Below are 14,551 nucleotides of genomic sequence, written 5' to 3' on the forward strand. Positions count from 1 at the left end.
AGCAGTGCCCTCGGAGCATGCCCCACATCGGGGACTTGGGATGGTTGGGAGGCTGGGTATGACTTCTCCCTTTATCTCCCCCGTTACCCCAAATAAAGAAAATAATAATAATGATAATAATAATATGGAAACCCAAAAAAAGTGAAGAAATACATTTTTAAATAGAGAATATAAGCAGTACAATCTATGGAAGGGCACTGGGCATTTGAGTCAGGACACCAGAAATGTGGTCATAGCTCAGCCCATCAATCTCACTTAGTAGCATTAGGTAAGCTTCACAGAGCTGAAAAAGACCACCTCCCTATTCATTAAAAGGAAAACTAAAGTCCTAAGTTACCTCCTACACACTGGTCACTGTACTAGACCGGAGCCCTAGAAACTCAGAGGTACTGAGCACATAGCTCCCCGTCTACTAAGACAAAAGAGCAGATACATAGCCACGCCCTCACTCCACAGGGGGTTATTCATTGGAGATGGACCAATTAGCCCCTCAAACACAGATGAAACCGACCTTTTCCCAACGAACAACAATTAGGAAGGCACAAAAGTAGCGGAATTCCAAGAATTTTAAAAGTGCTAAAGGCTCACTGTTACTATCACTGTCTCTATGTAATGGGTGTGACAAATTTGAATTCTAGTTTAGAGGCGAGGGGACAATGTCAGTCATTTATTTATTTTTTTAAAAGCTTAAAATTAAAATCTAAAAAGTTTCCAGCACTGCTGGGTGCTGAAAAACCACAGGCAAAACGACTTAATTATGGTCCTCTAGAAGTTCCACCTAGCCGGAACCTAGGCAAGTAAACCAACCGCTCTAACAGCACAGTGACAAAGCTCTCTGGCTCTGATGCCTGACTGGATGCATACACACCAATAATTTAACTTAGCAGCCCTGGGAATAGATTGACTTTGACTCAATATAGAAATCTTGAGAATAGATTCTGTAATATGCTCCCTGCTATAAACAAGCAGAAACAAGAAATTACTGTTCTTTTTCCCAAAGTCTAAAACCTGAAATATATAATACAAAACATAACTCAGCCTTAATCGAAAAAGCATGAACTTTCAAGATAGAAATATCCCACGGCTAAGATAAAGCTACATACTAAGGGAATGGTAAAGGTAGTTCAGATTTCCTAAGGAAAAAATAATTTAATTAAAAAGCTAACTTCCTTTTCTTCAGCTGCACAGAAAATGCTCATCTTATTATATATGCATAAAGTGAGTCTAAACCATCTTCCAGAAAGACCAGCCACCACTGGCACAATAAAAATACCTTCTGAATCCTCTTTTCCTTCTTAAAGCAGGAAAAAAAAATTCTCCGTATTTTGGTAGACAGCTTTAGGATACATAGTTGTAAGAATTAAATCTCCCAGTAACCAATGGTAATGAAATTAAAAAAAAAAAGGAGCAAACATTAGTATCTATGACCCTAGTTCAAAGACAGAACCTCTTTGCATTTTGTAAAGAGTCTACAACAACACAAACATGTATCCACAAGAGTAACAAAATCAAACAAATCCTGTCAACAATCTCAAAATAAGCATATGTATCTTTCCAAAACAGGCCCAAGAAAATTCTTGAATTTCTACATTTAAAAAATTTTTAATTTATTTTAAATTTATTTGGGAGGCAGAGTGAGAAGGGGATTTTCCATCCACTAATCCACTCCCCAAATGGCTGGGCTGGACCAGGCTGAAGCCAGGTGCTTCAGCCAGGACTGCACCATGGGTGCAGGAGTCCAAATGCTTGGGCCATCTTCTGCTGCCTTCCCAAGCCATAAGCAAGGAACCGGGTTGGAAGTGCAACAGCCAGGTCTCAAACCACTGTACATAAGAAATAGGCCTGGTGCCATAGCTGGGATCCCATATGGATGCTGGTTCGTGTACTGGCTGCTCCACTTCCCTTCCAGCTACCTGTTTGTGCCTGGGAAGGTGGTAGAAAACAGCCCAAGATCTTGGAATCCTGTACCCACACAGAAGACCTAGTGGAAGCTCCAGGCTGCTGGCTTCAGCTTAGCTCAGGCCATTACAGCCACTTGGGAAGTGAACCAGGAGATGGAGGATCTTTCTGTCTCTCCTTTTCTCTGTAAATCTGACTAGCCAATAAAAATAAACAAATCTTAAAGAAAAAAAAAAGGAAATGATGGCACTGGACCTAGCATGGTTGTATCCTAGAGTTAAAGTCCAGTCCTTGCCTTGCATGTGCAGGAATCCCATACGGGCATTGGTTAGGATCCCCGCTGCCCCATTCCCAGCCAGCTCCCTGTCTGTGCCCAGGGAAAGCAGTGGAGGAGATGATGCAAGGCCTTGGGACCCTTCACCTGCATGGGAGATCCAGATGAAACTCCTGGCTCCTGGCCTTGGGATGGCTCAGCTCTGGCTGTTACAGCCACTTGGGTAGTGAATTAGCAAATGGAAGATATTTCTCTTTGTCTCTCCTTCTCTCTGTAAATAAGTCTGACTTTCCAATTAAAAAAGAAAAAAAGAAAAGAAATGGCACTGCAGCTAGAGGTTTAACTTGCTACACCACAATGCCAGCCCCTAAAATTTATTTTTTAAAGACTTCTTTATTTGAAACGCAGAATTACAATAAGATATGAGACATGTATCTTCCAGCTTGCTCACTCCCCAAATGGCCAGGACTGGGCCAGACTGCCACATGGGTGGCAAAGGCCCACATACTTGGACCATCTTCTGCTGCTTTCTCAGGGCACATTAGCATGTAGTTGAATCAAATGTTAAAAGATAAGGATTCAAACTAGAGCCCATATGAAATACCAGCATCACAGGCAGAAGCCTAACTAACTATACTATTACAACAACCCCAGTTTTGAAATTTTAGACCTGTTTGTAGCAATCTAGAAAGTAAAATAAATAACTAAATGAGTGCTGGGATTATATTTATTTAGACAATCATCTATTTTTAAGGATCTAGCAGGAGACTGTTAGGCATTCTTAGTAGTTATATTGTTGATTTTAGCATTCATATACTTTGAAGGATTGGAAAGTCTGCTATTTAATTATTACTCAAGTTTAGAGGTTAAGTAAAAGACTTCCAAACATTTACATAAACTCTGAGTTCGCCCTACATTACTCCAAAATGCAGGATTTAACACTGATGAGTAATAATCTCAGTACATCTGTCTCTCCAAAACTAAGCGCCTCAACTAGTTGATCACACTCTTCTACCAGTAACTTCATAGGCTTATTAAAACCCAAGTTTTAGACAAATACTGATCGATTCTAAGTTGAGTATCTTCATGAAATGTCGAAAACACCTCCCTATCACTGCCACCTGGTCCGAAGCCTAACTTTTAATGAATCCAATTTCAGAGTTCTATCAGCACTTCAAATCAAACCCAAGGTAAAAAGGGGATCAAACAATGAAGGGGAGCTATGCAAGAGAGGATCAAACAATGAGGATTTGTTTAAAACTAATGAATCACCATGTTGCCTCTCCACCCTACATCCTCCCACGCTTTACCCAAGGCTAACTCTCAATTAGTGCAAGTCTTGGGCACCTCCAATTACTTCCTGGACCTCTCCCAACCTGCCTTCTCTAACTACCATATTTCTATACTACCTTTTCACCCTAATCCACCCACCACATAGTCAACATATTGTAAATTCTGTCTTTTCAAACATTTATAACCTAACTCCCAGTGCTGTCACTCAGACTTCTGTCCAGACCATTCAACAACTCATCACAAATTAAATCTGAAAGTTTTCTCACAATTCTTATCCTCCTTGACCTTGGGTGATGCCAGCCCTGGGAGACACCAGTGGCCACAGCTACCATATAAAAACTCTCTACATTGGCTGGTCTCTGTTACACTCCACTATCCAACTGTCTTTCCACCTCTTCAGTATTTCTCTCCTTAGACACCTGCCTATTCCTTTTCCAAGTCTCCAGCTTCGGTCTTTACTTCTTTGTCCATGCTGTTGCCCAGATTTTGACACTTTGATCAACAGCTTTAACTACTTCTAAATAAAATGCTTCCATTTCCTATTAGATATTTCTCATTGTATTCATACAGCAAGCATTCACCAAGTGCCTGCTATACGCTATCCAATGTGTTAAAAGATTGAGAACAATCAATAAGGTCTACAAAAACGTCTTCAAGGACCAAAAGCAAGTGAATACAAATGTTTTAAAACAACATGATCAATGTGCTAATTCCCACAGACATACAGAGAGGAGGAAGAACAGGATATTTTAACAATAGTTTCCTATGTTGTGTATAAAGCACATTATTTCAATTCTGATAACATGTACTAGAAGATATAAAACTAAATATTTAATACTAGGTTATACATCTAGCAAATAACTAATTCAGGATTTGAAATCAAATTTGACACAAAGTCTATGCTCTTTTTTTACTATGTCCAGTGAAGATACCTAGCACTAATAAGTTAGAAGTTTAAAGTTTAGACCAAGGATGACTATTAGAGATCAATCTATATCACAACAGAATGTCTGAAGCCACAGTAAAGAAAAAGATCACTCAGAAAAATGACCAGCATGAGACAGAACTTACAATTCAGATGTCCCAGAAGCCTTGAAACTCAGTAAGTTCAAAAAGCAACTCAGCATCTTCTTTCAAAGAATTACCATACTTCATTAACTCTACAGACACATTTTTCAAATTTTAACATTTCTTAAATCAGGATGAGGCCATCATAGTGCATCATACTTAACTGACAGTATTTTTTCCTTTCTTTAGTAAAAGATAAAATAACAGCAACTGAAATTTTATGGCTTCTTTGAATTAATAAAATATGGTAACCTCCTAAACTTAAATCTCTCGTATCACCAAGATTTAATTTTTTCCCATAATATCCTTCTATATCGCTATTTCCAGTTCTCCCTGCTACCAATCAGGCTTAATGCTGTTCAATGTGTACTGATGTGTGTACCGATCCAGTCTTCCTACCGATCCAGTCTTCCTGAATCCAGCTCTTCATTATTCCAAATCATCTAGCACAGCACCATGGGCCAATCTTCCAAAACCACCACTGTCTGTGTCTCACCTGTCCTACCTTAAACCTGCTCTTCACTGCACATCAGGGAGATTCCAGCCTAGTTTTCCTGATCTGACACTCACAAAGCTGACCTGCCTTTTCTATCAGTCAACACAAACCTTCTGCTTTAATCAACCTCTTCTAGTTCCTGTCCCTCAATAGCTTCAACCTTTATTAACCTCAGCAGTCTTCCCACTTGAACTTCACCCAATCCCCATGGCACTCACATTAAACTCTAGCTTCAAAACTTATATGAAACCATCCTCAATCATTCCAAGTCACACCCTCTTCAGAAATTCTACAGCTTATACTCTCTTGAACACCTTTAACTTTTTGATGTCTTTTTTTGATGTCTTACAAATATCAAAAAAATTTAAAAGAATCAAAGGTAATGAATGTAGGGAAATTTCTATTTTGTTGTTCATTTTTATAGCTGTAGTGGTTCTTCTCTCACTTTTCATGCCTTAGTTCCACAAAGAAATTAAAAGAATCAAAGGCAAAAACTGTGGAGTTTTGGTCATTTTTGTTTACATTTTTTAGGTACAAAGATTGGTCTTTCTGCACCTTGCCCTCCACCCAATTATTATTCCCTAAATTATCACAGTAGTACAGTCCCTTAGCAACCATCACAAGATTCAATTTCTCCCACTTAAATATATCATGATGTGGTATGAATAATAAAGGTAGAAAATTTAACACCATGCTGTATGGGTGCATTTACATGTTTCAAAATGGAAGTTCTACTTTCATTCAGGAGTAGAGGTGTGTACTATACTGTAACTTTAATTTCCAGTTCACCAGTCTCCATTACTTACATAGTTTAGTGAATTATTACATAAACTCTGGAGCCAAGCTACATGCTTGACTGTCAGCACCCAATCTTTCTGTGTAAACTTAGGCAAGTTACTTAACCTCTCTGCGCTTCATATTTTTATTCGTAAAATTGAGTTTCACTTAACTCAATGGAGTAATCTAACTGAAATGGATTGTTCTGAGAATTAAGTGATCATGTGGGACCCCTTTTATGCATGGTAAGCATTTTATGTGCTATTACTTTAATTAATAAGAAAACTCAGCAGGGAAGTGTCAGAAATGCTACATAACTGCCAGTTATTACTGTTGTTATTTGGAATCTCCATATTTCTGGTACTGAAAATAATTAAATATATGACAAGTGCGTGGTATTTCTCTGATGGAGTAAAAGCATGAGAAATCACTTATCAGGAAAATGTCTATTTCTGACAGTCAGGAGAGAGCAGTTGGAGAAGCTGATCAGCAATATCAACAAATACTTCTTTTGAGTTCCACAGAGGTCATCAGTCTGAGGGGAATTAACTGGAAAAGAACAAGGAAAGTGATTCCTGCAGAGTTGTATGTTCATAGTCATACAGAACTCATGCATATCTCCACTACAGTCCTGCAGTTAGAATTATGAACTTGAGAAAGTAGCTGGCATTAGATGGAAAGAAAACCTGTTGGCAAGTTCAGAACAAACAGTACTTACTAAGCATGCCTCTGTAGTTGAGGTCCATATCCCGACTCTCTGACCGGACTTTGATAGCATCCAGAATGGCGTCAGGGGACAACAGTCCCGAAGGCCTCACCACGTTCAGGAGTTCAGTGAGACTCATCAGAGGTAAGCGCACAGCCTGCATGATTTCAGCATGATTCTCCTTTGAATTGTGCTTACACCAGTTTAACAAGGCTAAGAAAATATCTTTCTCAGGAGCTGCGAATGAGTCTCTTAACACGATGTTTAAAAGTGCTGTCTGAAAAGAACAAAATGGAAAGAACCGAGTCATCCCGGAGCAGAGTCACACACAGGGCCCATCAGCAAAACCTTACAGAACCAACATTCAGTTCTTTTTGAGTGTCTTCCTCCCTTCTACGTTGTGCCACACACCCTCCTGCTCATTATGACTACATAAATAACAAGAAAGAATAGTACCACACTTGTCTTCGCTGCCAGGCCATCCTGTACCAAACAGCAAGAAGGAAGACAGCAAAATAAGGAACTATCAACACACAGGGTTTTCAGAAGAATGCTCATTTCTAAATCCAGTGTTTACAATTCAAAATCATTTGTTTCATAGCATCATTGCAGTGCCTTATTTATGTTAAGATTTCCAGACTGACCCCCAACACAAGTGGTATAATCCTCAGAGATTCTTGTTTTTAAAAATTAAATGAGATAGGGTCTGGCACAATGGATCAGTGGCTAAATCCTTGCCTTGTATGTGCAGGGATCCCATATGAGCACTGGTTCATATCCTGGATGCTCCACTTCGCATCCAGCTCCCTGCTTGTGACCTGGGAAAGCAGTGCAGGATGTCCAAAGCCTTCAGATCCTGCACTTGTGTAGGAGACCCAGAAGAAGCTCCCAGCTCCTATCTTTTGGTTTTGGATCAGCTCAGCTTTAGCTGTTGCAGTCACTTGGGAAGTTAACCAGTGGATGGAAGAGCTTATTCTTTGTCTCTCCTTCTTTCTGTAAATTTACCTTTCCATTAAAAATAAATATTTCAAAAAAAATTAAGTAGGATGGGTGGGTGTTGTGACATAACAGGTTAAACTGTAGTTTATGAAAAGGGCATTCCAAATCTGAGTGCCAGGTCAAATCCTGGCTGCTCTGCTACCTATCCAGCTTACTCCTTATGAACCCGGTAAGACAGCGAAAGATGCCCAACTAATTGGTCTCCTGCCACCCATAGGAGTGACCAGGATGAATCTCATGGCTCCCAGATTTAGCCTGGCACAGATCCAGCTGCCATGGTCATTTGATACGTGAACCAGTCAATGGACAACTGATTCATAATCAATCTCTGTCTTGTCTGTTCAAACAAAACTTTTTGTAAAAAAAAAAAAAGAAATATGGTAATAAATATCATTTTCCATTCAAAACAAGATACATAGCTTTTTAATTAATTTTTCTCATTAGAAATATCCAGGTCCTAGGAGGAGCACACAAAGAAAAGGAAAGACAATTACAATTTAGAGTTGAGCAAAATACTTTTACCTCTAACTAGAGTGAAGAATTTTGAGACAATGATAAAAGCAGTGACTTAAATACATCCAATGATGCCTAAGACCTCCTTTATGAATATTTTTCTTATATAAGGAAATATAAGTCACACTCTAAGTTGGAGAAAAACAAAAGCAAAAAAAAAGTAATACAAAATCACAAAGGATCCTATTTGTAGACAACCACTTAGCAGCACTTCTCTCTGGTATTAGAAGAGCCTTAAGAGAAAACAAAATGAGTCAGTATCTGTCTTATATGATCTCGAGTCCCAGCAGTTTCAGAAACGTGACCAGATCATCTCCTGCATACAAATTATCTGTATTTTTTTATTCCTAGTCTTCTGTCATATTTCTACAGTACGGGTATAAAATAAAGCAGTGCATGCCTACAAATTAGTTGTGGAAAATCACATACCTTAGAAAGAGAGAGGAAACCTTCACTTGAGAGTACCTCCTGAGCATTTCTGTCCATAAACATGCAGCACATACAAGTTAACTTGGGCAGTGAGTAGAGACTGGCAACATCAAAAGTCATGCAGACATTCTGAATATTAAGTATGGTACACAGATACTCAGAAGTGGAATCCTCCAGCTCTGGAAATCCATATTTATGAGCCAGGCTCAGAAAATCCAGCAGCACCTCCTCCTTCTCATCTGTCAGTGTAGCCCGCCCAGTGTAGATGTATTTAAGCAGCATTGTGAACGCTTCTGCAGTAGTGTCTTGGAGAGGGATTTCTGCTTCAGGCTGAGATTCTCTCATCCCACCATACAGTAATGCTCTGCAAATGAAGAAAGAGACCCACAAGGTGATTCTTAAGTAAGATCTGCTGCCGAATGCAGGAAATAATGGTTATCACCGTTATGTAAACATAAATGCGTTCATTGACACAAAGACCCGGTGAAGAAAGGCAAAACTGACATTTTATTCTCTAAAGAAAGCAACAGGAATGATTTAAGAACTCTTCTGAATTAATTTACAAGCAAATGAATTTACGAGATACTCTGAAAGCTCAAGATATGTTATAAACATTAAATAGAAAGACAAAATCTTTGGAGAAGGACAGTGTAATCAATAAAAACATTTTGTTAAAGGTCAATAAGAGAGTCTGAAAAGTAAAACTATAGAAGATGCAATCAGAAAAAAAAAATACAAGTCAGATACCATTCTTTACTGCCAAACTGGCAGAAATTAAAAATCAATTACTACCGCCACCTGCGAAAGTAATGGGAAAACAGGTTCCTTCATGCACTGCTCAGAGGGCATATATAAAGGGGCCCTGCTTTGGACATTTAGTAACATCTATTCAAGTCTATGGTGTAATACCCTCAATTCAGCAATTTCTTTTGTAAGACTTAACCATAGAGTAAGAATATAGTACAGATAAATGCATGCTGGAGCACTGGATAAAATCTAAATGGCCAAATAGGAACACGGCTGAAAAAAATGTGACATACACATTCTTCACAACCATTATAAAGATCAAGGAAGATCAATATCTTCTGTCCTGAGCAGACACATCTTGGATCTTCCCCAGGATACAGCAGGTATGGGAGGTTCAGTGTTCTCCTGAGCAATGAGCTTATTCTTACTTGGCAAGCCAGAGGTTCTTGCGACAGCCAGCACTCAGGCCTCTCCTGCTGGCTGACAGCCATCTCTTAAATTAGGAAAGTGTCTCAATGAGAATCTGCCTAGGGTAGCTTTGTTAATGACTGAGCTCAGTCTAGTGAGGCATCAAACATCACAGAGGTTCACCACGGACAAAGTCAACAACAAAGTAGACATGTTCCATCCATTCAAATTAGTCTTCAAATTTTCTACATCTGAGTTTCTTCTTGAAGAACAGACTGATCACTAAAAGGTAACTATCTGCAATTATTTTCTGTAGGTAATTTTTACAATAAAGATACACTTTGCTTATAGTCTTAGTTCTAACACAACCATGAATCTTAGTCCCAGTCAATACTGAAGTGTCTTAATTTGCAACTGTCAAACTGTGTATCTTAGAGACATCTGCTGGATTACCTACAGATCCTGGGCCTCAGTGGACTGAGGCGAAGAGGTGGACAAGTTCATGGAGATCAGTCTATACAACACCACCTCTTCAAATGAGTCTGTTCAACTCCCCTTAGTCATTAAATGAGAGGAAAATAGAGAGCAAAGAAGGTCTGCCTGAAAACATTTTGTAAACCAAGGAAACGACTGAGTACTGTCCAGCCTGAGAAGCCTTCTAACCCTTGAAATCTAAAATGGCTCATAAAGAAAGAAACCATTCTCAAAAAATTAATACCAGTGGCAAAGATGAATTTCTTACAGATGCTAGACTGAAGAGTTGCTAGAATCTCATTAGGCTTGGCTACATAGTTTTTAAAGTGGAAAACATCAGTATTCTCAATAAGCAACATGAATCTTCAAACAAGCTTTACACACTTACCGAAAATACTGGCATCTGGCTGCTAAAATTACCCTGTGGGCAGGAAAACGCTTTTTTTCCACAACAAATGTGACATCGCCATATTCTTCCCCAATCAACAAGGCACCAATATGTTCAGACAAAATGTGCACATGATCAATCTCCCCCACTGCAGTGAAGGGGCGAAGAGGATGGCTGTTACTCATCTTGTGGAATAGATGATAGTCACTGATCTATTATTTGAAGAAAAAAGAAGAGTTAGTGGGGTAGGGAAGCACATTTAGACAACCACAGGCCAAGTACATTGCTAAGGAAAAATTTAAAGTGTCCTTTTTAAAAAAATCACATGAGAAATTCATTATTGATGTTATCATTACTAACATGTTTATTCTCAGAAAAAAAAAATTCATCCTGCTTCCGTTATCTCTAATGCCTTCACTGTCTTGTCAGGAATGCAAACAAGACAGAGTCTTCAAACACAAGTAGAAATTGGAGTCATCACAATCTAGACAACTGAGTCCAGGTACAGGACACTCATCCCTTACAATACCTCAAGAAACAGAAAACAAATAACGAGAATAACTCTTCTTTTAACACAGATTTATTAAGTAAGGCTGGATATAACTATGACTAATGGAAAAAATCATTCTGTAATGTAGTTTCGGGTCTACATTCAAAAGAATAATTTATGTCACAAGAAATTCAGATCTGAAACCACCTTAAATATTTTATTTTAAAAACTACAATATTCTTGAGTCACAAAAGTAACCTAGAATTTAGTAATGAAAATTTACAGTAGCATCCTACCCCCTCCCAAAACAAGAGTAATTCTAACATTCTGCTCAAGACTGTACTTTCATATACAGTGCTTTCCTAGAAAGGAACTGGATGCAACTATTGCTGAAGGATTATGCTATTATAATAACACAGGGAGGGAAGGGAGAAGGAGGAGAAGGGAAGGTGAAGGTGGGAATACCTACAAAAATGTGCCATGGAAAATAATAATAAAATAATAATAACAACAACAATAAAAGAATTATCTGAAAATAAAACAATTGTTTGTGGAATAAAAATTTTTCTGAAAAGTAACTGAGTGGGTTGGATGGTGGCTTAGAAGGTTACACTTCACCTGCAAACCAGACATGCCACATCAAAAGCTGGAGTCCCAACTGCTCCACCTCTGACCCAGCTTCCTGCTAATGTATCTAGGAAACCAGCACAACAACTTGGGTCCCTGCCACCTATTTGAGAAACTTATATAGAGTTCCTAGGTCCCATTAGAGATTGAATTAAAAGATCTTTTTTCTTAAGAAACCGAAAATTAAAGAGTTAAAAGTTCATTGAAAGTTTTACATATTAGAAAAAGAAGTTATTCTTAGAAAGCTGAAAGTGTCAAACATTTTAAATCTCACATAATTACTATACATCCCCTTAAATGAAAAGTCACAATACAAAATCAACAAGAAGAAAAACAGAAATTTATAATGCCATGAAGTTAAATAACATGCTACTAAACGACTAATGTGTTGCTGAAGAAATGAAAATCAAGAACCTTTTTGAAGAAAATGATGCTACTTTTTGACCTATGAGTCAGTGAAGAATTTAATATGGGAAAAAAAACATTATGAAGAACTGAAAATAAAAACAAAAACATCAAAATACATGAGATATAGTTTCCACTGATCTTTGTTGGTGAGATGTGTCTCCTGTGGGCAACAGAGAGATGATGGGTTTTGTTTTTTTAAAATCCAGTCTACTAATCTATGACATCTCGTTGATGGGTTTAAGCATTTCTATTCAGGGTTAATATTAATAGGTGTCAATTTAGAACATACCCAGCAGAGTTTTTCTTTGTCTTTGAAAATGAAATAAAATTCTTCCACAATAAAGAAAAGCTCAAAGAATACACCTCTTCCAAGCCTGCCCTACAAATGATACTTAAAGATGTTCTCTTGGCAGAGAAAAGTAGTACCCACCCAAACCAAAGGCAAATGAGAAGAACATTCAGGTAAAACAATAACAGAAGACGAAATCAAACAATGAACAACCCACTACTAAAATGACAGGTTTTTACTAGGATATCCAATTGACATTCAAAACAACACGGTCATTTCCTATGTTCACCATGAAATTTTGAAAGGTGTAAGAACCTGACATCAAAATCCCATATATATAAAAAATGTATAAAATATATTTATATTTCATTTATATATTATAAATATATAATTTAAATATATTAAACTTAAGTGTATTAAATATTTATGCAATATGCATCAGTTATGCATTTATATTATTTATATTGTATTGAATAAATCTGAGTATAATATATAACATAAAATATATAATACGCAAATATTTGTAAACATATATATATTTCAAATATATATATTTGAACAGTTAGGGAAAGAGAGAAGCATGAACAGAGAGAGGTCTTCTATCCGGTGGTGCACCCAAAATGGACACAACAACAAGAGCTGGGCCAGGCTGAAGCCTGGAGCTTCAACCAAATCTCCCAACTGCAGGAGCCCAAGCACTTGGGCCATTTTTTGATGCTTTCCCAGACTCATAAGCAGTGAGGTGGATCAAAAGTAGAGCAGCAGGGACTAAAACTGGAGCCCACAAGGTAGACTGGAGATGCAAGCAGTGGCTTAAACTGTTATGCCATAATGCCAGCCCCCTATTCCATTCAACAGGAATACCCCCACCGTTTTCATGACAGCACATGACTCTAAACTTTAAAACACACTCTTTTCCCAGGCTGAGCTGAAAGGATGCAGTGCATTTTTTCTGTATCTTCTATGCTATAAAATTCACAATATTTTATCTAGCTCATGGATAAAATTCCAATCATTAACAAAATGACTCTCTATAATGACTGATTTTTGATTAACCAATTTAGGAGGGAAATTCACAGTTCTTAAATTGACACATCGTAAACTGTAATGCTCCACATGTAAACATCAAGATTCTCAAGATCTTTGCTTTTCAATCTGTATCATTTCATTTTGCTGAAATTTACATTTTAATTACGTTTCACTAAATGGAAACATAAAGAGACCATTGCTGCAAACAGAAAATAGCCACTTAGTACAGAACAAACACATTTTTTGTTGGTGTAAAGAAGTCAGTCCTATTAGACATGTGGTTGCCAGTGAGCTTATCACACACTGGAATCATGAGGAGCTTTAACCACGGAGGAAAGACAAGACATCCAGCCCCACTCATCAGAGATTCTTAGTTCACAGAGCTGGAACGGAGCCCAGGCTTTGGAATCAACCCTTTAAAGTGATCCAGAGGAGAGGATCCTTTGGATCCAAAGTGATCCAGAGGATCCAGAGGAGCACAGACAAACCCACTGATTTAGACTCTTCTAGGTTTACATCCCCTAGTATGTTTACAAACAAGTACAAGTGAAATATGCCCTGCAAAATTCACTTAGGGTATGTATTCTACTATGAAAATAAACACAGATGGCGTTACCAAGGTCAGCCACGCCGCTGACTGCATGCAGCTTGCTTCTCACCTAATGGGGCAGTGATTGTTTTTTAAACACAAGTGGCTTAATCCCAAACTAACAAACAGCAGGTTTTAGAAACTACACATTAATGAATTAATGAATTTTGTTTAAAAAAATATTTTAATGGAAAGGCAGATATACAGAGAAAAGGAGACAGAAAAATTTCTCATCCACTGGTTCACTCCCCAAATGGTCACAATGGCTGGAGCAGAGCTGATCCAAAGCCAGGAGCCATGAACTTGTCCGGGTCTCCCTGACACATGCAGGGTCACAAGGCTTTCTGGGTCACCCTCTACTGCTTTCCCAAACTACAAGTAGGGAGCTGGATGGGAAGTGGAGTATCCAGGATACACTCCACCACCCATATGGGATTCCAAGCTTGTAAGGTAAGGATTTAGCCACTAGGCTATTGCACCAGGCCCTGAAGGCACTCTGTAAAATCACCAATTTTAACTTAAAATTTTTTTAAATAATTTCAGTTTATGGAGTGAAACTGTGTACTGATTTGTTTCTTCAATATTTATTATATCATTAACTGCACATGTAATTTTCTACAAACGTCATAATCTCCGTCAGATTGTTTC

At 38.1% G+C, this 14,551-nt stretch overlaps 1 protein-coding gene across 2 annotated transcripts in view; it reads right to left on the reverse strand.

The window, feature by feature from the left end:
* BTBD9 (BTB domain containing 9) overlaps positions 1-10,858 on the reverse strand; it is a 379,493-nt gene extending 368,635 nt beyond the window's left edge. The window contains exons 1-3 of one of the 2 annotated variants that reach the window (XM_040983310.1): positions 10,472-10,858; positions 8,455-8,818; positions 6,526-6,790 (exon numbers count right to left, since the gene is read on the reverse strand). In XM_040983310.1, the coding sequence (XP_040839244.1) occupies positions 6,526-6,790; positions 8,455-8,818; positions 10,472-10,656 (814 nt within the window). In that variant the 5' untranslated portion in view covers positions 10,657-10,858. Of the gene's footprint in view, positions 1-6,525; positions 6,791-8,454; positions 8,821-10,471 lie in introns of those variants that run through there. The other variant, XM_040983311.1, reaches the window with a different exon arrangement.
* Positions 10,859-14,551: the final 3,693 nt, after the last annotated feature.

The sequence above is a fragment of the Ochotona curzoniae genome, unplaced genomic scaffold (assembly GCF_017591425.1).
Source record: "Ochotona curzoniae isolate NIBS_2020 unplaced genomic scaffold, NIBS_Ocur_1.0 contig_3819, whole genome shotgun sequence".
NCBI lineage: Eukaryota > Metazoa > Chordata > Mammalia > Lagomorpha > Ochotonidae > Ochotona > Ochotona curzoniae.